The 24,124-nt window shown below is 40.4% G+C and overlaps 1 protein-coding gene across 1 annotated transcript in view; it reads right to left on the bottom strand.

The window, feature by feature from the left end:
• Window positions 1-1,043: 1,043 nt before the first annotated feature.
• The window catches only part of tkfc (triokinase/FMN cyclase), a 61,393-nt gene continuing 38,312 nt past the window's right edge, over window positions 1,044-24,124 (bottom strand). Inside the window, exons 14-17 of the mRNA XM_072272288.1 lie at window positions 18,836-18,939; window positions 12,832-12,865; window positions 8,313-8,402; window positions 1,044-3,824 (exon numbers count right to left, since the gene is read on the bottom strand). Of these exons, the coding sequence (XP_072128389.1) occupies window positions 3,651-3,824; window positions 8,313-8,402; window positions 12,832-12,865; window positions 18,836-18,939 (402 nt within the window). The 3' untranslated portion in view covers window positions 1,044-3,650. The remainder of the gene's footprint in view (window positions 3,825-8,312; window positions 8,403-12,831; window positions 12,866-18,835; window positions 18,940-24,124) is intronic.

The following is a 24,124-nucleotide window of genomic DNA, read 5'->3' on the forward strand; positions in this document are numbered from 1 at the left end:
TGCTTTGAGCGTCCTATGGACTCATGCCCCAAGATCCCTCTGATCCTCCACACTGCCAAGAGTCTTACCATTAATACTATATTCTGTCATCATATTTGACCTATCAAATGAACCTCCACACTTATCTGGGTTTAAATCCATCTGTCACTTCTCAGCCCAGTTTTGCATCCTATGAATGTCCCACTATTACCTCTGACAGCCTTCCACACCATCCACAATACTTCCAACCTTTGTGTCATCAGCAAACTTACTAACCCATCCCGCCACTTCCTCATCCTGTCATGGTCCGGTCCGTGAAGTCTGCGTCCCGGTTTATGGTCTGGTCCGTGGACTCCGGGTCTTCCGGCTGTCCCAAGCCGCGAGGCCTTGATCGCAGAGAGGACTAGGTCTCGAGCCACAGAGCCTTGGTCACAGAGAGGACTAGGTCTCGAGCCACAGGGCCTCGGTCGCAGAGAGAACTAGGTCTCCAGCTGTAGATTCAGGTGCAGCCTGTCTGGATGAGACTAGACCAATACCCTCACCAGCTCTCGGCAAAAGTACTGCATCTGATGCTGTCCACTGGAGCTCGCAAGCCATCTCAGACTGTGTTTTACTGCTATTTTGTACGTGCCCTGTGGTTTCAGTTGTAGGAAGGACTAGGCCTCGGGCTGGGGTGTTGCGTGTTTGTGGCCAGCCAGAGGAGAGGAATTGAAGTTGGTGCTGCCATCCCGTGTTCACTTGGCAGAAGACAATCTGTATTGTGCTCCACCGCAGACTGCTACAACGCACATGGACTCAGAGACTTGGACTATCTTTTTCTTTGTGACTGTATTTTTTTGCTATCTTCTATGTGCCGTGAGCTGTGTATGACTGTTGGTACTGTGTTTTGCACTTTGGCCCCGAGGTAACGCTGAATCATTTGGCTGTATTTGCGGGTAATCATGTACAGTTGAGTGACAATTATACTTGAATTTCTTCAGCCAGAGGCTGGTGAATCTGTGGAACTCATTGTCACAGACGGCTGTAGAGGCTAAGTCATTGGTAATATTCAAAGCAGAGGTTGATAGGTTTTTTATTAGTAAGGACATCAAAGATTACAGGGTGAAGGCAGGAGAATAGGGCTGAGAGGGATAATAAATCAACCATGATGGAAGTCAGAGCAATCTCGATGGCCTCATTCTGCTCCTATGTCTTATGGTCCTATGGTCAAGTTCAAGAACACAACTGCAGATTACAATAATACAGTTTAAAACACCATTTGTGACCAACTTCAACTGTATACCTGAATCAGAATATTAAATGGTGCCTTGTGCAGTTTTTATAATTGAACACTGCAGCTTTACTCTTGCCCTCGATCTCTACGTAATGCAAATTTGATATGTCTATTAAGGCCCTTATATCCAATTAAAGTGTTTAACACATAAGAAATTTGGCATTGAATTGTTTTAAAGGAATTGTCTTTACTCGCACATTTTACATGGAGCAGAAATACTGTATTTCGTTCTTTGGAGCTGGAAGGTTTGAAGAGACAATTGTCCATTATTAAGTTGAACAAGTTAATCAGCATTTTTGTAAGAGCACATCCTGGACTCCACCTTCTATAGCAAGTTTCTTAAGTCCATAACATGCAAAACCTTTGCACATCTCTACAAATTGAGTCAAGATTTCAAGAGAGACTGTACACCAAATGGATTGAATAATGCTATTAATGTGTACATGATTAGAGGCCTGGAGTCCGGGTCCTGGGTGGATACCAAAGATTGAAGCCTGTAGCTTGTCCAGACGTACAGCTTAAAGCCCAAAGGCCCGATGTCCAGAACCCCAAGTCTGCTGGAGGCTGAAGACAGTCTGTCCTGTGGTTAGAGGACTATGTACGTGCACTGGGAGAACGACACAGGGGTTGTTTTGCTGTTACTGCTTTGTCTCTAGGTATGTTCTGTATTTTTGTGTTCTGTGTTCTATGGAGCATGGTATTTTGGCATGAGTATGTGTGGCAACACTTGCAGGCTACCCCCAGCACGTTTAGGCATGTTGGCTGTTAACACAAATGACACATTTCATTGTGTGTTTTGATGTACATGTGATAAATGAATCTAAATCTAGCTTCAGCTTTAAGACCTCAACCTGCAATGTGTGACATCCACTAAGAGAGTCTAGGTACTCATCAGAACTTCATCAATCACACATGACAAAGTCTCAAGCTCCATCACTTACAAGGGCAAGGGCTGCAATTATTTATGTCCTGTAACACATGCAAGGTAGAGTTAAAGACACACATACTCAATGGTTCCTCACTCACAAGATTAAATCTGCAACATGCATTAAAACATTCATCATCACTGGCTACATCATCAAGAAGGAATTTATCTGAATCCTCAATGGGATTTAAGGGTTATCATTCGACAATAACCAGACCAGCTTTTCTGACATCATATAAATTTATAAATAATAGTGCCTCATTAACATTACGTATGGAACTGGCTTAGTAAAAAAGTGTCAACATGAATAATCATGCTTCTCAAACCCAGATTAGAATTTCCCACTGTGAAATTCAAATTTAAGATACTGTATATACAGAAATATTACCTCAAATTAAATACCTGAAGATTTGTTTCAAGTGTTTCAATGCCCAGAATACAAGTGACAATCATGATTAAGATGATAATTTTAAAAAGCTGAATTGAGAAACAAGGTTTATCCTGGGCCTTATAAAAGAGGGCATCAGAAAACTGTTTTAAAGTGAAAATCTGTAATGTTCCATTTGAGTTGCTAATGGTTCCATGCTAAGTTCATTTGCCCTCACACTGTGTTAGAGTTCACCCACTGAATTCATAGACCATTGAATTCAGGTGGAAGCAGTAACAGAACTGTAAAGACAAAGTGAGAATTATCATTCTGAAACCTCCATTCCTATTCCAACAAAAAAGCATACATTAGTCAATTTTACCTTTCCACCGACACATAACTGTAGATGTGGAAGGGAACTTAATCAACATCAGGCTAATTTAAACATTAGAGATTCTGCAGATGCTGGTAGTGTAGGTAGAATATACTGTGATTAATGCAAGATTAGTGTAAAAGCATATTTGATGGTTGTCATGCACTTGGTGGACTGGAGGACTCAGAATGTTGTTGTAGTACTAATCACTTTATTAATTATTGAGAATATTGCATTGCTGATAATAAACCGTAGATTAGTATTTATAAGATCACCAAAGTTCTTGCGCTTGATTTTGCACTACCCCCCAAACCCATGGTGTTAGGTTTTATACGAGTCTTTTTATAATTACCATTTGGTTTCAGTCTTTTAAAGTTTCTGAAATGGAAACAACAGCTGAATGAAGTTAGTCCAGTGCTCAATGTGAATATCACCCAATCAGACTCTTTATGAAATCAAACACTCAGCAAATGTAAAAGGTGGAACCCCACAACAACCACTATCCATTTGCCAAATTATATTACAAATACTGTTGGTCTTTTCAAGGATGGTCATCATCTTTAGTATTAACTGATGTAGGGAAAATGTGCATACAGGTAGATGTCAAATGCAAATCAGCAATAATGACAGTGCCCACTGACCAACAAGATTGGGTAATTGTGTGTGCAGAGTATACAAAGTATGTGAATGGTAATGAATTTACATTCATTTTACATTCCTAAAAAATGGCTCCTCATTCTTGTGCTTTAGGAGTGGGCTGTTTCAGTGCTGTTAAGATGGCTTTCAAAATGGCAGCGAAGGCCACAGCACCTGGGTCAGGTCGGGTGAGCTGGGCTGAAGAAATATAACTGGCCCGTCCTGCCTTTGCCTTCATATTTTTCGTAGATTCTGCAGCTGCTTCAGCTTTCTGGAAACAGAAAGAAGAAATGAAAAGACAACAATCCGCAATCTACAATGTAGTCTCTACGTACATTGCTCAACCTAGTCTTGGGATCAGTGTAACTGGCTGCATCAAATCACACTCAGAAAATGTTGCCTTCCATACATCATGTACTGTGTTGACCACTGGTCTGTCCACTTACATTCAAATAATTACAAGCCATCCTTGGGTTATAAACACATAGTTTATAGACAATCGTATATATGAATGGATCCCATAGTACTCAATTCAATAGCCTGACATACGTGTATATGAACAGCAGGCATAGTTCCCTTTCTCTCTCTCTCTCTCTCTCTCTCCAATTATAGCATTCTGATCAGTCTTATGTGCTGTTGATTTCTCTCTCTCTCTCTCTCTCTCTAATTATAGCATTCTGATCAGTCTTATGTGCTGTTGATGTCAGTTATTACAATACTGTGGAAATATGGTGACCATATCAAGTAATTTTAATCAATGATTCAATTTAATATCAGAGAATGCATACCAGTATACAGCCTAAAATCCTTACTCTTTGCAGATGTCCGCAAAACAAAGAAACCCAAATGAATGGCAGAAAATGTTAGAACTTCAAAATGCCCTGCTCCCCTCCCATGCACAATGATCAACCCTACCCGTCCTCCTCCCCCCACCTGCTCCAGCAAAAGCATCAACCCCCACCGTCCACCAATAGCAAAGCCCCCAGAGACCGTGATCTAGACTCCATCAGAACTACTGTCCATCCCAACACTTCGACATCTCAGACAGGCTCCCTCTCTCTCACACAAATTAAGAATGTCTGTAAAAAAATAGAACCTGCTCTTTACCCAAAGATGGAAAATACATGTTTTATGTTAGAAATGTGAACATCAGGATTATATTATTTCACTATGGAGCAAAAACAATGAGATTCAAAGGGGAAAATGAAGTTACAGTTGAAAACTATTATTATATCCTTTCAGAGCACATCTTAGATGTACATAAATATTAATACAATGCTAATGACTAAAAGGTATTAATGTATTAGAGGAGAGGGAGAAAGAAAAAGGAAGAAAGAAAGAGGGGGGGGGGAGAAAAAGAAAACCTGCATTATTTAACTTCTGATGGTGAAAATTTAGCCCAAATAACCACCTTTCTCATTTTGCTCTGAGTGGTGGAAGACCAGTCAAATGTAGTGAATGTTAACAGGTTCTAAATTGGGGCAAGACAAATTATGAAGGTATTAGATAGAAACTTGCACAGGTTATTGGGATAGGCTGTTTGCAGGTAAAGGGATGTCTGTCAAGTGGGAGGTTTTTATAAGAGTAATACAAAGAGCTCAGACAGTGTGCTCCCACTAGAGTGAAAGGCAAATCTGGCTGTATTATAGAACCCTGATTTACAAGAATATTGAGACTCTGGTCTGATAAAAGGAAGTGTAAACTATAGACAGCTGAGATCAATTGAATCCTATGAGTACAAGAGATGTAGGAGAACACACAAGAGGGGAATAAGGAGGGCAAAAAATGGACATGAGAGAGCTTTAGCAGTTAAGGCAAAGAAGTATGTTCAGAGATTCTATAAGTTATTAAGAGCATAAGTGTTACCAGGCAACTACCATTAAAAAGTAATGTGGATGGGTGAGTGTTAAATGAAAATTTCTCTTCTCTATTTACTGTGAAGAAGACCATGGAGGCTCAGAAATTAAGGGAAACAAATAATAAAGTACTGGAACTTTTCCACATTTCAAGAGTGCTGGTGCTCTTAAGGTGGATAAATGCACGGAGCCTAATCAACTGCATCCCAGGACATCGAGGGAAGCCAGGGAAGAAGTAGCAGAGACATTTGCATTATCCTTAACCATAAGTGAGATACTGAAAAATCGGTGGGTGGCTAATTCAATGCCTTTATTTAAGAAAGGTCGCAAGGAAAGCCAGGGACCTCAGGCCAGTGAGCCCAACATCAGAGATAGAAACGCTACTAGAATGTGGTTCTAAGCAATCAGATCTATCAAAACTCTGGAAGGGAAAGGACTGATCAGGAATAGTCAGCATAGCTGCGTGCATGGGAATTTCTGTCTCATGAACATGAATAGGCTTTTTTCTGAAGAGGTGACTAAGAGAATTGACGAGAGCATGATGGTAGATACTATCAATGCTGACAAAAGCAGGGCCTTGCATGATTGGCTGATCTGGAAGGCTAGATCACATGGGATTTAGCCAACCAGTACAAAATAGGCTTAGTGGAAGGACTCAGAGTTGTTATTCAGATTAGACGCCTGTGAGCAGTGGTGTGCCACAAAGATCAGTGCTCGGCCCTCTGTCATATGTCATTTACATCAATGATTTGAATGACAATGTTGTTAACATGGTCAGTACATTTGCAGATGGAAACTGGTAGTGGACAGAGAAGAAGGTTATCTAAGATTAGAACAAGATCTAGGTGAACAGAGCAAGCAAACCAATGAGTAGCAGATGGAATTTAACTCAGGTAAATGTTAGATACTGCATTTTGGTCAATTAAACAAGGGCAAGACTTATGGAATAAATGGTAAGACCTGGACAGTAGAACAGAAAGAACTAGGCTTAGGGAATCAGGGAACACAGCTCCCTGATAGTGGTGCTGTTAGACAAGATGGTGTAGAAATTGTCTGGCACACTTGATTTCACTAGTCAAGGCAGAATACAGAAGTTGGGACATCACGTTACAACTGTACAAGTCAGAGTATTATGAGCAATGCTTGTTTATAAGAAGGATGTCATTAAGCTGCAAACAGTGCAAAAAAGATTCATGAGGATGTTACTGGGAATGGAGGACTCAAGTTATAAGGTGAGACTGGGACATTTTTCCCCTGGAGAATGGGAGGTTAAGAGGCAACCTACAGAGGTATATATAATGAGGTGCACACTTATGGTGGATGGTCACAGTCTTTTTCCCCCGAGTGTAGGGGAGCACAGGAAACTATAGAGCACAGAAGGCAACAGGAGAAAAAAGTCTGAAGGAACATGAGGGGAAATTAGACTACAAAACACTGAACAGAATTAGGACATTTGGCTCATTGAGTCTGCTTCACCATTCAATCATGGCTGATTTATTTTCGTTCTCAACCCCATCCTCCTGCCTTCTCCCCATAACCTTTGACAACCTTTCTAACTAGGTGCCTATTAACCCTCGCTTTCAATGCTTCAAAACCCAATGATTTGACCTACATGGCCATCTATGACAATCAATTGCACAGATTCACCACCCACTGGCTAAAAAAATTCTCCTCATCTCTGTTCCAAAGGGATGTCCAAGTATTCTGATGCAATGGCCTCTAGTCCTAGAATATTAGAAACATTCTCTGCATGCCCACTCTATCCAGATCTTTCAATATTTGGTAGGTTTCAATGAGATTCCCCCTCTCATTCTTTTAGATTCCAGCAAGTACAGGCCTAGAGCCATCAGACACTCCTCATACATTAACCCCTTCATTTCCAGGATCATTCTTGTGAACCTCGTCTAGACCCTCTGCAATGCCAGCAGGTCCTTTCTTAGACAAAGGGCCCAAAACTGCTCACAATACTCCAAGTGTGATCTGACCAATGCCTTATAAAGCCTCAGTATTACTGTGGTAAACCATGTATATATGTTGTAACTGGGTTAACTGTCTGGACACGCCCCTCTGTTGACTGCCCCTGTGGCTCCTCCCACAGAGTCCTGTATAAAGGTTTTCGCCTTGCCCCTTCCCCTCAGTCCGGGGTCAGACACTCACTGTGGAGGTCGTATTGTACAGCGAAGAAAAGCCTTTCAGTATTTTACCAAACTGCAGTCTTTTGGAGTTATTGAAGGTGCTTCAATTACACCCTTGCTTTTATATCCCAGTTAATTCTAGCATTGCATTTGCCTCCCTTACTACTGCTTTAACCTGTAGCATCATCCTCCTTCAAAATACTTCTTTACCTTTGGATGGTATCTATCATGTACCTTCTGAATTGCTCCCAGAAACTCCAGCCATTGCTGTTCTGCTGTCATCCCTGCTAACAATCCCTTCCAATCAACTTTGGTCAGCTCTTCTCTCCTCTCTCTGTAACTCCATTTCCTCCACTGTAATATTGAAACATCTGACCAAAGGGTTCTTTTACCTTGAGCTCTCTAAACAAATACTTATTCATATAGAGGGTTGTTAGTGGGTGGAACAAATTGCCAGAGGAAGTGATTGAGGAAGGTATAATAACAACATTTAAAAGACATTTGGACAATCAAATGGATAAAAGGGACCTATAAGAATATGGGTCACATTGAAATAAAAGGCACTAGCTCAGATAAACATTTTAGTTAGCATGTAAAAATTGGACCTGAGGGCTTATTTCCATGCTGCATGACTCAACGAAATCCAAACAAGTCCTTACCTGATACACATGTAGATATTCTCTAGCAAGTGAACCTGATATTGGTCATAACTGGAGCCGCAACTGCTATTTGCTTCCTTAACAAGTATGAGAACAGGTTGTCTCTTACCTGCACAGCCTCAGCTAAAACTTGCAGTACATTGTCACCTTCATCTGTCATATTGTGTAGTATGTCTGCAGCAGCACACATTGGGTCAAGCTAACACAGAGGGGAAAATGAAACATCATTTGGAATACAAGCAAAAATTAAGCCCGTGTGCAGCAAACTCTCGAAGGTTTGGTGTGACCCTTTCCATTCTTTAACCACCAATGTAGTAGTGGTTTAAGTGGAACATTCTTGGTATTTTGGTTCAGACAATTCTTGCTATTTTGGTTCAGACATAATCAACTGCAAAAACCTTGAAAGAGAATTGAGTGCACATATTAGTAGTAAGTTTTCACCTTCAGCAAATATGCTCCACCTATCTGGAGCATTAAACCACTCACTGAGAGAACTAAGGTATCAGTTGCACTTTATGACAGTGAAATATATTCACAGCAGGAACGCTGACTGAACAGCTTTCATCTTCATTGTCTTCGATATACTGCATCTTTGATCTAACTTGGGACCAGCATGTTACCAGCAACCGAATATATGCTCCAGAAAATCTTTCGTGCTGGTATGATGACTTTGATTGGGGGATGTTGAACAATACCTTAAAACTGTACACTCGAGGGTTTGCTCTAGAAGCAAATGAAGGATTAAATTTGGTTCTGAAATCTCAAAGCCTTTTTTGACTGACAATGTAAAACAAAGGCTGTAGAAGCCTAACATTCCCCCTTGATGATTAGAATCAACTCTCTGATAAGCATCTAGATTTAATCAGCAGAACTTAAGCTGGTGCAGTGAATGCTACAAATCATGACAGTATACAGGTTTTGCAGACAAACCTGAAAGAAGGCTGTGCTTATTACAACTGGATGTGGTATTCACTGTGGGGAAAACAGCCATTTTTGACTTAGGTTTTTCTCTCACACCAAAGCTTGGTGACTTTGTGTCAAGAACCATAATTTGCCAGTATGTTGGTAGCCGTCACCTTAGCCTTGAAGAAATGTCCAGAAAATTAACAATGTAAATCAATCATGAAATCTAAAATCAGCTCTTCTCAATAATTCAACTTTAATTTCAGGGACATGTTTTTATTTTGGAAGAACCTATAATCACTGTTTGCAAATATTTACTTTAGTATAGGTCATTGACAATGAGATTTACAGGAAGATGTTGTTTCCTGCTTGGCATTGCTGCCTGCCACACCTCCGACAGTGCCCTTAGGTCAGCTGGGACCACTGCTCATTGATGTTTAACTCCTTAGCCCTGGTACAGCTTCCAATGGGGTTCGTCAGTTCCCCAATCCTTCCTCCTCAGCCACAGCCAAAAGGACAAAAATTAAAGAATGAAATTAAGAAAGGCAAGTTACTGAAAAAGGTAGGTTTTAGAGAGGATATTAGCATGAAGAGCCAAGGGCGGCAAAACAAGGCCTGAAATGGAAGTAAGCAAGTAGAAAAATAAATGGAGAAAGGGCTGGAGGAGGTTGCATTTTTGAAAGACGAAGTTATGGAGGCATTTGATCACAAAAATAATTTTAAAAACAAAATCGTTATGCTTTATAAACTTCTGGATCCTTCTCTCCATGAAATAAAAAGAATACTTAAAAAAAATCTTCGTAATAAATTAAATCCTCTTGGCAACTTTAGTTGCATTAAATACACTGGACAAAGATTTTGCTTCCTGAATACTTTTGAGTGTATCTTACAGATTTTGACTGCTGATCATGAAAATCACGAGATTTCCCTATCATGCACCATTTTAAAAATTGCCTATATTTATTATTTCATTTCATAATTCAAGTCAATTAAAATGTTGCCCACAATGTAAGCTGGTAAGTTTTTATCTTGGGCAGGCATGCCTGGGCAGGACAGGTTTTAGAAAAAGCTACAAAAACATCACACACAGCATTCAATGCATTGTACTTACATGTATATTGGTTTCTGGTCATGCTGGTGCACATGCTCCACGGTGCATAGCATAGTGTGTATACTCATTATAATAAAGTAATTGTTTTTTCAGGAGTATCTGTGATAGCAAAATGTCTCACCAGTGTTGAAACAGGCATTATACTTTGTTATGTTTGTGGCAAGTATACACTAAAATCTCAAAGACGGAGCATGACTTCTTTTATTAAGAAAGCCTATAGGCTCTATTTTGGGTGTAAAATTGGTGACCAAGACAATGCCTAGGCTCCTCACATTTGTTGCACAACATGCACTGTCAATCTTAGAGTTTGAATCAGAGGTACTCGGAAGTCATTGCCATTTGCAGTCCTGATGATATGGTGAGAGCAGAAGGATCATGTGACAGCTCCTTCTGTCTGACCAGTGTATCTGGTTTCTCTTCTAAAAACAAGAAATCAATTGAATACCCCAATCTTCCTTCAACCATGAGACCTGTGCCGCATGATAATAGTCTTCCAGTACCAAAGCCATCAGAGACATGGTGTCTAGAGGAGACAGACAAAGATGCCATAATGCATGAACCAAAACAGAAAATTACACTGACGCTGACACAGATTTTGAACCCTCTATAACGTATGAGCCTCATCTGGTAATTCAATTTGAGTTAAGTGAGTTAAACGAGTTTGCCAAAGGAAAAAGCATAATTACTGGGTTCGAGGCCGCAAGGATGGAATTTGCTGTAACCAGGCACAAAGATTTCCGTGAAGGATTTCAGTATATGAGACTGATGTTTCCTAGATTCCAAGATTAAAGGAGGCATTTTTGTCGGTCTACAAATCAAACAGGACATCAATCACAGGAATTCGAAGAACATCAAGAGGGACTAGAGAAAATCACATGAAGCCATTCAAGGATGTTGCTGAAAGATTTCTTGACAGCTACAGAGCACCAAACTACACGCAGCTGGTTGACTACATGCTTCAAGAATACAAATCCACAAAGTGCAACATATCACTAAAGATTCATTTTCTGCATTTTCGATCAGACTTCTTCCCTGCAAATCTTGGCACTGTCAGTGATGAGCATGGTGAAAGGTTTCACCAGGACTTGTACTCACGGAGAAGTGGTCTCAGGGCAACTGGAATCCATCAATGCTGGATGATTACTGTTGGACACTTAAGTGAGAAGCGTCAGACACCGAGTACACATGAAAATCATCAATAAGACATTTCTAGCATTAGCACCATTATGCAATAAAAGTTAATTTCTTGTTTCTCCAAATTCATGTGATAAAAGTAGCCTGAAATTATATTTGTGTTCAGCTTCAAGTGGTCTACCACAACCACAAAAAATTCTGAAGAAGCAACACTTCGAAAAAAATTGCTGTCCAGTGATATCACCTCATATTTATTTTGTCTGGGTTTTTGCACAACAGGGATGGAGAATCAATGTTTGGGGGAAGTTTCTCCACATACCAGGTGTTGTACATGAAGTGTTAACAGGAAAGGAACCTCTATCATCATGCATTCTATGACACCAGACTGAGTGAACCCCAAAATCAATACCATAAAGGATTATTAAACCTGGTGGCTTCCAGGTCTGCACGACTCAGAAACAAGAAAAAATCTGCAGATGCTGAAAATCAAAGCAACACACACAAAATGCTGGAGGAACTCAGCAGGCCAGGCAGCATCTATGGAAAAGAGCATAGTCAACGTTTCGAACGAGATCCTCCAACAGGACTGGAGAAAAAAGGATGAGAAGTCAGAGTTAGAAGGTGGGGGAAGGGGAGGAAGAGACACAAGGTAATAGGTGAAACCAGGAGGTGGGGAGAGGGACGGGTGAAATAAAGAGCTGGGAAGTTGAATGGTGAAGGAGATAAAGGACTAGAGAAGGGGGAATCTAGAAGGAGAGGACAGAAGGCCATGCAAGAAAGAAAAGGGGGTGGAGAAAAGGAGGGAGGTGATGGGCAGATAAGGTGAGAGAGGGAAAAGGGAATGGGGAATGGTGAAGTGGGGGGTGCGTTACTGGAAGTTTGAGAAATCGATGTTCATGCCATCTGGTTGGAGGCTACCAGATGGAATATAAGGTGTGGCTCCTCAAACCTGAGTGTAGCCTCATCATGCCAGTGGAGGCGGCCATGGACTGACATGTCGGAATGGGAATGGGAAATGAAATTAAAGTAGTGTACAACTCAGCGTAGGCAACCCTCACATTACTGCCATTCAAGTAACAGAAATTTAGTCTTATAGAATTCACAAATCACAACTCAGAAATATGAGGCATGAAATAACATTCAGCCTCTTAGAATCTGTATGAAGCATAGTACATTAATCAACAATTTTTTCCCAATTTACATTTCTTGATGCATGCACAAATGATGAAGCTTCACTTTATGTAAAATCATGATACAAACCACTTTCTAGGAACGCGCTCCCTCCATGGCAGTTGCCTGTACTTACAGTCATTGATTTATCTGACAACAAAGCCACTAGGACTAAGAGGCAGAATATCCCTCTAAGGTCAACGTAAAACCAATGGTCTAGATTAAATATCCTTACTGTCTGCTGTAATATCTGTTATTCTCAGTATTTCCCTTTAATTGGATGTCTTCATGTATAAATTACAGAACTCACCATGGTCCTGTCTCCTAGCTCTGCACCTCCATACCTGCCCAGAAATAAAAATATTAGGCATTTTGGACAAGTATTACAGTCACATCAGCAATCCAGAAAGAGAAGTCAAGCCAGAAAACATTTAATCCCAAGCAAAATCCGAAAATAATTCAGCACTACAAGAAGATCTAGAATCTTCAGACCAGGACTGTTTGCTGAATACTAAAATTGAAAAGGTGTTATATTGGTATACACATATTAAAATTCTTGCAGAGGAAATTTTGTTTTTCCATATTTAGTCCCCAAGACTTCATGAATGTTACTTTATTTTATTTTGACAGAAGATTTTAAAGATTCTGTATCAGCATTTCTGCTTTAGGAGGCTAAACATTATTTTAAAATGTAAATAACATTTGTAAAAAAAAATCTCTAATATATTTATGTACTTTAAGGAAAGTGTTAATTAATGCAAAAACAGTTAGCACTGGGTATCCTAAAATTAAGTATTTTACCTAAGAAATACAGTACTGAGCAAAAGTCATAGGCATATATACGCATAGTATATAGCTAGGGTGCCTAAAACTTTTGCACAGTACTGTATTTGTCAATGTGGAGCAGAGAGAGCGCTTTGTAAATCTGGCGGGAGCAAAGGATGTTGTGAATTGTGAGAGTGTAGCACCACGGGAGGGGTGTGAGACAGGTAGCAGAGAAGGGGTGCCAGGAATGGGAGGGAAAGGGGGGGAATGCCATTTATGCAGAGACATCCAGCCCTGAGACACCCAGGCAAGGTTATTTGTTTCCAAACAATTGTATAATTGATCATTACAGTATGTTTTTCCATTCCCCCCCCCCCCACCCCATTCCCCTTTTTCCAACCATGATTCCCCTCTTCCTGCCTACTTCCCACTCTCAGGCCACAATAGAAACCCATATCAGAATCAGGGCTATCAGTACTCACATATGTCATGAAATGTGTTTTTGTTTTATGGTAGCAGTACAGTACATAAAAATATTATAGCATTGTGCAAAAGTCTTGGACACCCTAGCTATTTGTACTTTAATGTATATACTCTAGACTTTTGAACAGTACTATAACGGATTGTGTTGTGCCCGTTTTTCCAATACTATGTGATTCAGTTGTAATTTATGATCATAGTCATTGTGAGCTGAGTTCATGTCAGGTGACACTGTATCCTGCACTTCCATTCACAATCCAGTGTGGAGTTTTATGACAGCCATAGAATAGCCTCAGTAGAATAAAATCTTGTTTTGCTTTCCTTAGTATTTCTAAGGACACCCAGTGGCATCAGGAGACCTGACTGCAGAATGTTCAAACACCTTCCACAATCTACAAAGTGTGGTGCAAATATGCCCCCGAATCTATTGCAATATGCATTCAGTCGAAACGAGCAGTGTTGAACGACTGGAGATGCTGTAATGGCGATGGCTGGGTGAACCAAGGTGGACCTAGGACCTCAAGGAAGGAGACATGGACATATGCATTAATTCCTACAAGGATATATCAGTCATTGCTACGCCATCAGATAAATGCAATTAAAGACATTCATTCAGCTACTAATATTCCATTCCTATTGAAATGACAGCAGAGTTTCTGACGCTAATACTCTATCCACAAGCCCTCCCATGAAGTATCTATACATTGTGAAGATCAGCCTAAAATTGCCTAAATAGGTTTTTGCCTCTGGTGCTTAATGGTTCAATATTTTCTTGGTTTTGTTGACCGTTAAAAGTTCCTCCAGCCTGGAGGAGACATTAAGTTTGGAATCCTAAATCTCTTAACTTCATCCTCAGCTACAAAAGCAATATTCACTGTTGCAAAATTTGAAATTATCATCAAATTACAGGTACGCCACCATATACAACCCTAAGATTCATTTTCTTGTGGGTAATCATAGTAAATAGAAGAAACACAAGAGAATCAATAAAAGACCACACCCAACATGCAAAAACAAAACCAAACTGTGCAAGTACAAAAAAAAAGAAAATATTAATATTAATATTTTTTTATCAGCTCAAGCTGTTAAAACCTGAGGTACAGGCATAGCAAAGGACATTCGTTTCTCAATTGCTAAGAACTTTTGGGCTATTCTAGTATTGTGGCTTTCTGAAGATTTACATAGATACTACTGTGTAGCCCTAATTATTTAATGCCATCGTGTAGTGCCTTTGGGATTATACCATTTGTGCATATTACTATCGGAACAATGTATATATACCCTGTTCACGTTCCAAAGTCTTTCAATTTCCCCTTTCAATTCAGCATATTTCTGGATGTTTTTCATTTATTGATTTCCGTATGTTATGTGTGTTTGGCACGGCTCTATCTATTAAGTAAGTTATTCCTGCTTATTTATCCTGCATTATTATATCTGGATAGTTATTATGAATTATCTTATCTGTAATAATTGATCAGTCGTAACTTGTGGGACTCTGACTAAAACTATAATAATACATAAATAAATAAGCAATAAATATTGATAACATGAAATAAAGAGTCCTTGAAAGTGAGTCCATGGGTTCTAAGAACAGTTCAGTGAAAGTTATCCCCTCTGGTTCAACAGCCTGGTAGTTGAGGGGTAATAACTGCTTCTGAATTTGGCGCTGTGAGTCCTGAGGGTCCCCCACCTTCTTCCTGATGGCAGCAACAAGAAGAGAGCACGGTCTGGATGGCGGGTGTCCTTGATGATGGTTGCTGCTTTTTAGTGATAACATTCCGTATACATAGGCTCAAGTGTGGGGAGTGCTTTACCCATGATGGACTGGGCCGTATCAACTCCTTTTTGTAGTCTTTTCTGTACAAGGCCACTGATGTTTCCATACCAGTCTATAATGCAACCAGTCAATATAGCATTCAAGCCCTGCCAAAGCTGTCAAGCATCCTTTGGTGATTCAAGTATGGTCCAGAATTGCCATTCTGTTCAGGAGATGGTTTTCTACCTAGACCTCTTGTACTTAAATTGGTCACCAAACCTGAATGCCACTGATTTAGCCCTCAGCAGACTGCAGATCTCATCGTTCATCCAGGGCTTCTGAATAATTTTCTGGAGACATACTCACCTATGACTGTTTTTTTTTATGGAGTGCATGACAACCATGATATCATTGAACCATCATTCAATCAGATCCTCTGAAGAGTCATCGAACACAGCCCAGTCTACCAACTCAAAGCAATTCTGTAGTTGCGCCTCAGCTCCTGCAACCACCTCCTTGTTGTCATTATCTCTGGAGTTTGCTTTTCAGCCTCTATTTGTACGCAGGTAGGAAGAGGACAGCTGGGTGATCAGATTTCTCAAAATGCAGTCCAGACATGGAACAGTAGTCATTCCTAACATAGTGTGACAATGGTTGAGTATGTTGGGACTTCTGCTGCTGCGGAGGATTATGTTGATAGTTGGGCAGAGACTTCTTCAAACAAGCTTGACTCTATGATTTGAAAGGTATCGGGGTGGGCAGTTTCTTGTTTGCTTATCACGGCATTCAATACATTTGGTGCTTGTTTAACACTTGCTTTGGCGATATGTAAACTGTGGTGAGGATCACGGAGAAGAACTCTCTTGATAAGTAGAATGCTCAAGAACTTAAGCATCAGATGATCCAGGATGGGGGAACAAGAGTGCGACAAGGCTGTTATGTCCGAGCACAACAGGGAGTTTATCATGAAGTACAAACCCCCACCGTCTGCCTTCTCCGAATCAGCAGTCTAATCCATCTAGTGGAGATGGATCCATCTAGTGAAATCCAGTTGTCATTCCTTAGCCCATCTCCCTGATGCTCAGGATTTGTTTACAATTCATTGTAACCTACTTCACTGTTTACTTCCCAAATTTAGTATTATCAACAGACTTGGCAAAAGAAATGTAGATTTTTATTAACGACCTGGATGTGGGGGTAGAAGGGTGGGTTGGCAAGTTTGCAGATGACACAAAGGTTGGTGGTGTTGTAGATAGTGCAGAGGATTCTCAAAGATTGCAGAGAGACACTGATAGGATGCAGAAATGGGCTGAGAAGTGGCAGATGGAGTTCAACCCGGAGAAGTGTGAGATGGTACACTTTGGAAGGACAAACTCCAAGGCAGAGTACAAAGTAAATGGCAGGATACTTGGTAGTGTGGACGAGCAGAGGGATCTGGGGGTACATGTCCACAGATCCCTGAAAGTTGCCTCACAGGTGGATAGGGTAGTTAAGAAAGCTTATGGGATGTTAGCTTTCATAAGTCGAGGGATAGAATTTAAGAGTCGCAATGTAATGATGCAGCTCCATAAAACTCTGGTTAGGCCACACTTGGAGTACTGTGTCCAGTTCTGGTTGCCTCACTATAGGAAGGACGTGGAAGCATTGGAAAGGGTACAGAGGAGATTTACCAGGATGCTGCCTGGTTTAGAGAGTATGCATTATGATCAGAGATTAAGGGAGCTAGGGCTTTACTCCTTGGAGAGAAGGAGGATGAGAGGAGACATGATAGAGGTGTACAAGATAATAAGAGGAATAGACAGAGTGGATAGCCAGCGCCTCTTCCCCAGGGCACCACTGCTCAATACAAGAGGACATGGCTTTAAGGTAAGGGGTGGGAAGTTCAAGGGGGATATTAGAGGAAGGTATTTTACTCAGAGAGTGGTTGGTGCGTGGAATGCACTGCCTGAGTCAGTGGTGGAGGCAGATACACTAGTGAAGTTTAAGAGACTACTAGACAGGTATATGGAGGAATTTAAGGTGGAGGCTTATATGGGAAGCAGGATTTGAGGGTCAGCACAACATTGTGGGCCGAAGGGCCTGTACTGTGCTGTACTTTTCTATGTTTTTTACACAGAAGGCATAACTGATTGCATCATGGCCTAAGCATGAAAATGCCAATGCAGAGGAACACAAGGGGTTGCAGAGAGTCCCTTCGACGAGAGGCAATGTCTCTGGACGGCATCACCTATCATCAGGGTCCCCCAACATCCAGGCCATGCCTTCTTCTTGATGCTGCCACCAGCCAAGAGCCTAAAGATCCACACCTTAAGGTTCATTAACAGCTTCATCCCTGCTGCCATCAGGTTCCAGAAATAAAATTAAAAATCTGACCACCACCTTGGACTACTTTGTTCCCTCTCTTAACTATGCACTAACGTCATTGTTTATGCTGTTTATTTTGCACACATGTAAGTGATACATACAAATATACACTTATGTTTGTCCTCATTTTGTACTATGCTGCTGCAGCAAAAAGCTAATTTTCAAGGCATTTATATCCTGTATAAGTATGCCTATGACAATAATAAACTTGAACTTCAAAACTAATCATTTTACTCCGTTCATAATTGGATACAATGGAACTAGCAAGTCTATGTGCGGGATTTCCTAAAGGTTAACTTGCAGGTTGAAATGGTGCTAAGGAAAGTAAATGCAATGTTAGCATTCATTTTGAGAGGACTAGAATATAAAAGCAAGGATGTAATGTTGAGGCTTTGTAAGTGGAGCTTTGTGAACAGTTTTGGGCCCCCTATGCACAATAGGATGTGTTGGCATCAGAGAGGGTCGAGAAGAGGTTCGTGAGAATGATGCTGGGAATGAAAGGGTTCACATATGAGGACTGCTTGATAGATCTGGGTCTGTACTTGCTAGAGTTTAAAAGAATGAGGGGGGAACCTCATTGAAACTTATTGAATGTTGAAGGTCTAGATAGATGTGGATAGATATGGAGAGGATGTGTACTATAGTGGGGGAGTCTAGGATCAGAGGGCACAGATTCGGAATAGAAGGACATCCCTTTAGAACAGAAATTAGGAGTAATTTCTTTAGTCAGAGTGGTGAATCTGTGGAATTCATTGCCATAGATGGCTGTGGTGGCCAAGTCATTGGATAAATTTAAAGCTGAGGTTTTTATAAATTCCAGATGTATATAAATTCTTCAGCTGCTTTGCTATTTGCCAGTGTGCATTTATTCCCTCATAATAATTATCAACACTTCACAAATATTCCCCAATTTGTTTTTAAGCCCAAGTAAGTCTCAACACAAACTAACCTCTTCAGTGCTCTAATGCCAGAATCCAGTGCCGCAGACCAATTAGAAGGATTGTTGTTATCTTTGAGATTTTGTGCTGCAGCAATTAAGGAAATACTGTACAGCTACAACAGAAAGGGTATCACATTATAGATGTACTTCCAAATCAAAGTTCAAAATTCAAAGTAAATTTATTATCAAAGTACATAATATACAATATACATTCCTGAGATTCATTTTCTTGTGGGCATACTCAATAAAATATAGAATAACCATGACAGAATTAATGAAAGACCATCTAACTAGGGTGTTTAACCAGAGTGCAGAAAATACAAAACTGTGCAAATACAAAAAGAAGAAACACCAATAATGAATAAATAAACAATAAATATTAAGAAAATGAGATAAAGAGATCTTGAAAATGTGTCCATTGGTTCTGGGAACTTTTCAATGATGGTGCAAGTGAAGTTGAGTGAAGTTATCCCCCTTGGTTTAAGAGCCTGATGGATGAGGGTAATAATTGTTCCTGCACCTGGTGGTGTGAGCCTTGAGGCTCCTCTACCTTCATCCTTATGGCAGCAGTGAGAAGAGAGTATGTCCTCAGTGGTGTGGGTCCTACGACAGCGTTTTGTATAATTGTGCTCAATGGTTCAATATCAGAGTGCTGAAAATATCATCTCATTCTTAGAAAGTGGAACCGAGTGACCTTTTACATGGGGTGAAATTAATGGTCAATTCAACAAATAATGTTAATTTGCAGAAACAGTGTAAAAGGATGTGCAGATTCTCAATATCTGGAACCCAACTCTAAAGGCAGATTTCAGTTCTCAAATGTTTCCAACATTTGTCCTTTATTGTTCATTCATCACTTTGTGTGGTAGAAGACCTGCCAACTTTGGGGTGTTTACCGATTGTTATCTTTCCATTCTCAGGATCAAGTGTCAAAAAGTCTAAACGATCTAAATTATTCAACAAGAAGTTTCTTTTCTGCTGGACAAAGGGCTGGCCCTAATCCCAGAAGATTAGTTAAATATATTAAGGCATGAGGAGAAAGTTGCCTGTGCTAGATTGGGAAAAGGTACTAATAGATATAATGGCAGACAAGTCATGGTTAGCATTTAACGAAAAAATGCAAGCTGCAGAGAAAAATATACACCCTTGAATTAAAGAAAACAAGGAAAGTGATTCATCAGTAGCCAACAAAGGAAATTAAAGATAATGCGAAAACCAAGGAGGCAGCTTATAGAGTTACCACAAATAGCATTAGGTCTGAGGATTAAGAGCATTTAGAAGTCAATACAAAGGGACCACAAATTTGATTTTTTTAAAAAAATGCAGGATACAATATATGAACAGATTGGCAAGAAACAAAAACCGACTAAGATTGTTTATAAATACAAGTGTGCATTCTTACAATAAGACACTGGAATTGTAAAATGTGGAATAAAGAAATATTATTGGAATTAAATCAGTATTTTGCATCTGTATTCATAGAAGAAAACTACTGGACATAATGGAGAATAAACAGTCTAAAGAGAATGAAAACTGAATGGAACAAAGTATTCATCACAAAATTGTTTCAGAAAAATCAGTGAATTTGAAAACCAACAAGTCCCAAGAACACACATAAAAATGCTGGTGAATGCAGCAAGCCAGGCAGCGTCTACAGGAAATGGTACAGTCAACGTCTCGGGACGAGACCCCTACATATTGATCTACAAGTTCAGAATTTTGAAAGAAGACACTGAATACCCTGACTATCATCTTCTAAATTTCTACAGATTCTGGAACTGTTAGTCACGGAACTACTGACCTACTGGATTTATTAAAGAAAAACCACGTTGGATTAATCTAGAATTGTTTGAGGAAGTTACTTCTAATAGATACGGAGGAAATTTAGAAAATATAGAAAATATGGTACATTTGCATTTTCAGAAGATTGCAAATGGTCAATTGGTCAACAATTGGTCAAAGAGGACAGAAATGAGAACTGTAGAGAGGTGGATGAGCTTAGAGCATGGATTGATACCTGGAAATATGATGATGTAGCTATTAGTGAAACGTGGTTGCAGGAGGGGTGTGATTGGCAACTAAATATTTCAGGATTTCATTGCTTCAGGTGTGATAGAATAGGAGGGGCAAGGGGGGAGGTGTTGCATTGCTTGTCAGAGAATATATAACAGCGGTGCTCTGGCAGGATAGATTAGCAGACTCGTCTGAGGAGGCTATTTGGGTGGAATTGAGGAATAGGAAAGGGGTTGTGACGCTTATAGGGGTGTATTATAGACCACCTAATGGGGACCGAGAACTGGAGGAGCAAATTTGTAAGGAGACAGCAGATATTTGTAGTAAGCACAAGGTTGTGATTGTGGGAGATTTTAATTTTCCAAACATAGAATGGAAAGCCCATTCTATAAAAGGGCTGGATGGTTTGGAGTTTGTCAAATGTGTGCAAGATAGTTTTTTGCAGCAATACATAGAGGTACCAACTAGAGAAGGGGCAGTGTTGGATCTCCTGTTAGGGAATGAGACAGAGCAGGTGACGGAGGTATGTGTTGGGGAGCACTTCGGGTCCAGTGATCACAATACCATTAGTTTCAGTGTAATTATGGAGAAGGATAGGACTGGACCTAGGATTGAGATTTTTGATTGGAGAAAGGCTAACTTTGAGGAGATGCAAAAGGATTTAGAAGGAGTGGATTGGGACAATTTGTTTTATGGGAAGGATGTAACAGAGAAATGGAGGTCATTTAAAGGTGAAATTTTGAGGGGTCAGAATCTTTATGTTCCTGTTAGGTTGAAAGGAAAGGTTAAAAGTTTGAGAGAGCCGTGGTTTTCAAGAGATATTGGAAACTTGGTTCGGAAAAAGAGAGGGATCTTCAATAAATATAGGCAGCTTGGAGTTAATGAGGTACTCAAGGAATATAAAGAATGTAAAAAGAATCTTAAGAAAGAAATGCAAAAAGCTAAAAGAAAATACGAGGCTGCTTTGGCAAATAAGGTGAAAATAAATCCAAAGGGTTTCTACAGTTATGCTAGCGGCAAAAGGATAGTGAGGGATAAAATTGGTCCCTTGGAGAATCAGAGTGGACAGCTATGTGAGGAGCCAAAAGAGATGGGGGAGATTTTGAACTATTTCTTTTCTTCGGTATTCACTAAGGAGAAGGATATTTAATTGTGTAAGGTAAAGGAAACGAGAAGGGTAGTTATGGAAAGTATGACAATTAAAGAAGAGGAAGTACTGGCGCTTTTAAAGAATATAAAAGTGGATAAGTCTCCGGGTCCGGACAAGATATTCCCTAGGACCTTGAGGGAAGTTAGTGTAGAAATAGCAGGGGCTCTGACAGACATATGTCAAATGTCATTAGAAACGGGGATGGTGCCGGAGGATTGGGGTATTGCTCATGTCGTTCCATTGTTTAAAAAGGGTTCTAAGAGTAAACCTGGCAATTATCGGCCTGTGAGTTTGACATCAGTGGTGGGTAAATTGATGGAAAGTATTCTTAGAGATGGTATATATATATATTATCTGAATAGACAGGGCCTGATTAGGAACAGTCAACATGGATTTGTGCGTGGAAGGTCATGTTTGACAAATCTTATTGAATTTTTTGATGAGGTTACTAAGAAAGTTGACGAGGGTAAAGCGGTGGATGTTGTCTATATGGACTTCAGTAAGGCCTTTGACAAGGTTCCACACGGAAGGTTAGTTAGGAAGGTTCAATCGTTAGGCATTAATATAGAAGTAGTAAAATAGATTCAGCAGTGGCTGGATGGGAGACGCCAGAGAGTAATGGTGGATAACTGTGTATCAGATTGGAGGACGGTGTGTAGCGGTGTGCCTCAGGGATCTGTACTGGGCCCAATGTTGTTTGTCATATATATTAATGATCTGGATGATGGGGTGGTAAATTGGATTAGTAAGTATGCAGATGATACTAAGGTGGTGCTGTGGATGATGAGGTAGGTTTTCAAAGCTTGCAGAGAGATTTAAGAGTGGGCTGAAAGATGGCAGATGGAGTTTAATGCTGAAAAGTGTGAGGTGCTACATTTTGGTTGGACTAATCAAAATAGGACATACATGGTAAATGGTAGGGCATTGAAGAATGTTGTAGAACAGAGGGATCTAGGAATAATGGTGCATAGTTCCCTGAAGGTGGAATCTCATGTGGATAGAGTGGTGAAAAAAGCTTTTGATATGCTGGCCTTTATTAATCAGAGCATTGAGTATAGGAGTTGGGATGTAATGTTGAAATTGTATACAGCATTGGTAAGGCCAAATTTAGAGTATTGTGTACAGTTCTGGTCACCGAATTATAGGAAAGATGTCAATAAAATTGAGAGAGTACAGAGGAAGTTTACTAAAATGTTGCCTGGGTTTCATCTCCTAAGTTACAGAGAAAGGTTGAACAAGTTAGTTCTTTATTCTTTGGAGCACAGAATGTTGAGGGGGGACTTGATAGAGGTGTTTAAAATTATGAGGGGGATTGATAGAGTTGACGTGGATAGGCTTTTTCCATTGAGAGTGGGGAAGATTCAAACAAGAGGACATGAGTTGAGAGTTAAAGGACAAAAATTTAGGGGTAACATGAGGGGGAACTTCTTTACTCAGAGAGTGGTAGCTGTGTGGAATTGAGCTTCCAGCAGAGGTGGCTGAGGCAGGTACGATGTTGTCGTTTAAAGTTAAATTGGATAGATATATGAACAGGAAAGGAATGGAGGGTTATGGGCTGAGTGCAGGTTGGTGGGACTAGGTGGGAGTAAGAGTTCGGCACGGACTAGAAGGGCCGAGATGGCCTGCTTCCGTGCTATAATTGTTATATGGTTATAGAGCGACAGGGATTAAGAAATGATTATCAGACTGAAACCAAACCATGAGAATAAACAGATCAAATACAAGTTTTCCACCTTGCAATGCACATGGCAGCAAACTAATGGCAATGTCAACATAATGGCGGGAGGAGAGTGCAGCGTGCCGCGCGTGCGCAGCCCTCTGATGAAAAATGATACCGTATCCGTTAAATAGGGGCCGTGGACAATTCTGATTTGATGGAGACAGACGTGAAAGCACAGAGGAACATCTGTAGAAATTTCTGAAACGCCCGTTCGCTGCTGTTGTTACTGTGCAATCGTGAATCTTCTGGAGGGAAGGCCTCAAAACCCCGGCTTAGCCTGCTGTTGGCGACAGAGATTGAGGTCGAATCGCTCTGATAGAGATGGTGCTCGGTACTCAGTGTCGGAGAGCTGATCGGAGGCTCGAAGTTTTCAGACGACTCAGAGTCTGACTGTGGTCAGGCATGGCAGGGAGAG

The sequence above is a fragment of the Mobula birostris genome, chromosome 11 (assembly GCF_030028105.1).
Source record: "Mobula birostris isolate sMobBir1 chromosome 11, sMobBir1.hap1, whole genome shotgun sequence".
NCBI classification, from domain to species: domain Eukaryota; kingdom Metazoa; phylum Chordata; class Chondrichthyes; order Myliobatiformes; family Myliobatidae; genus Mobula; species Mobula birostris.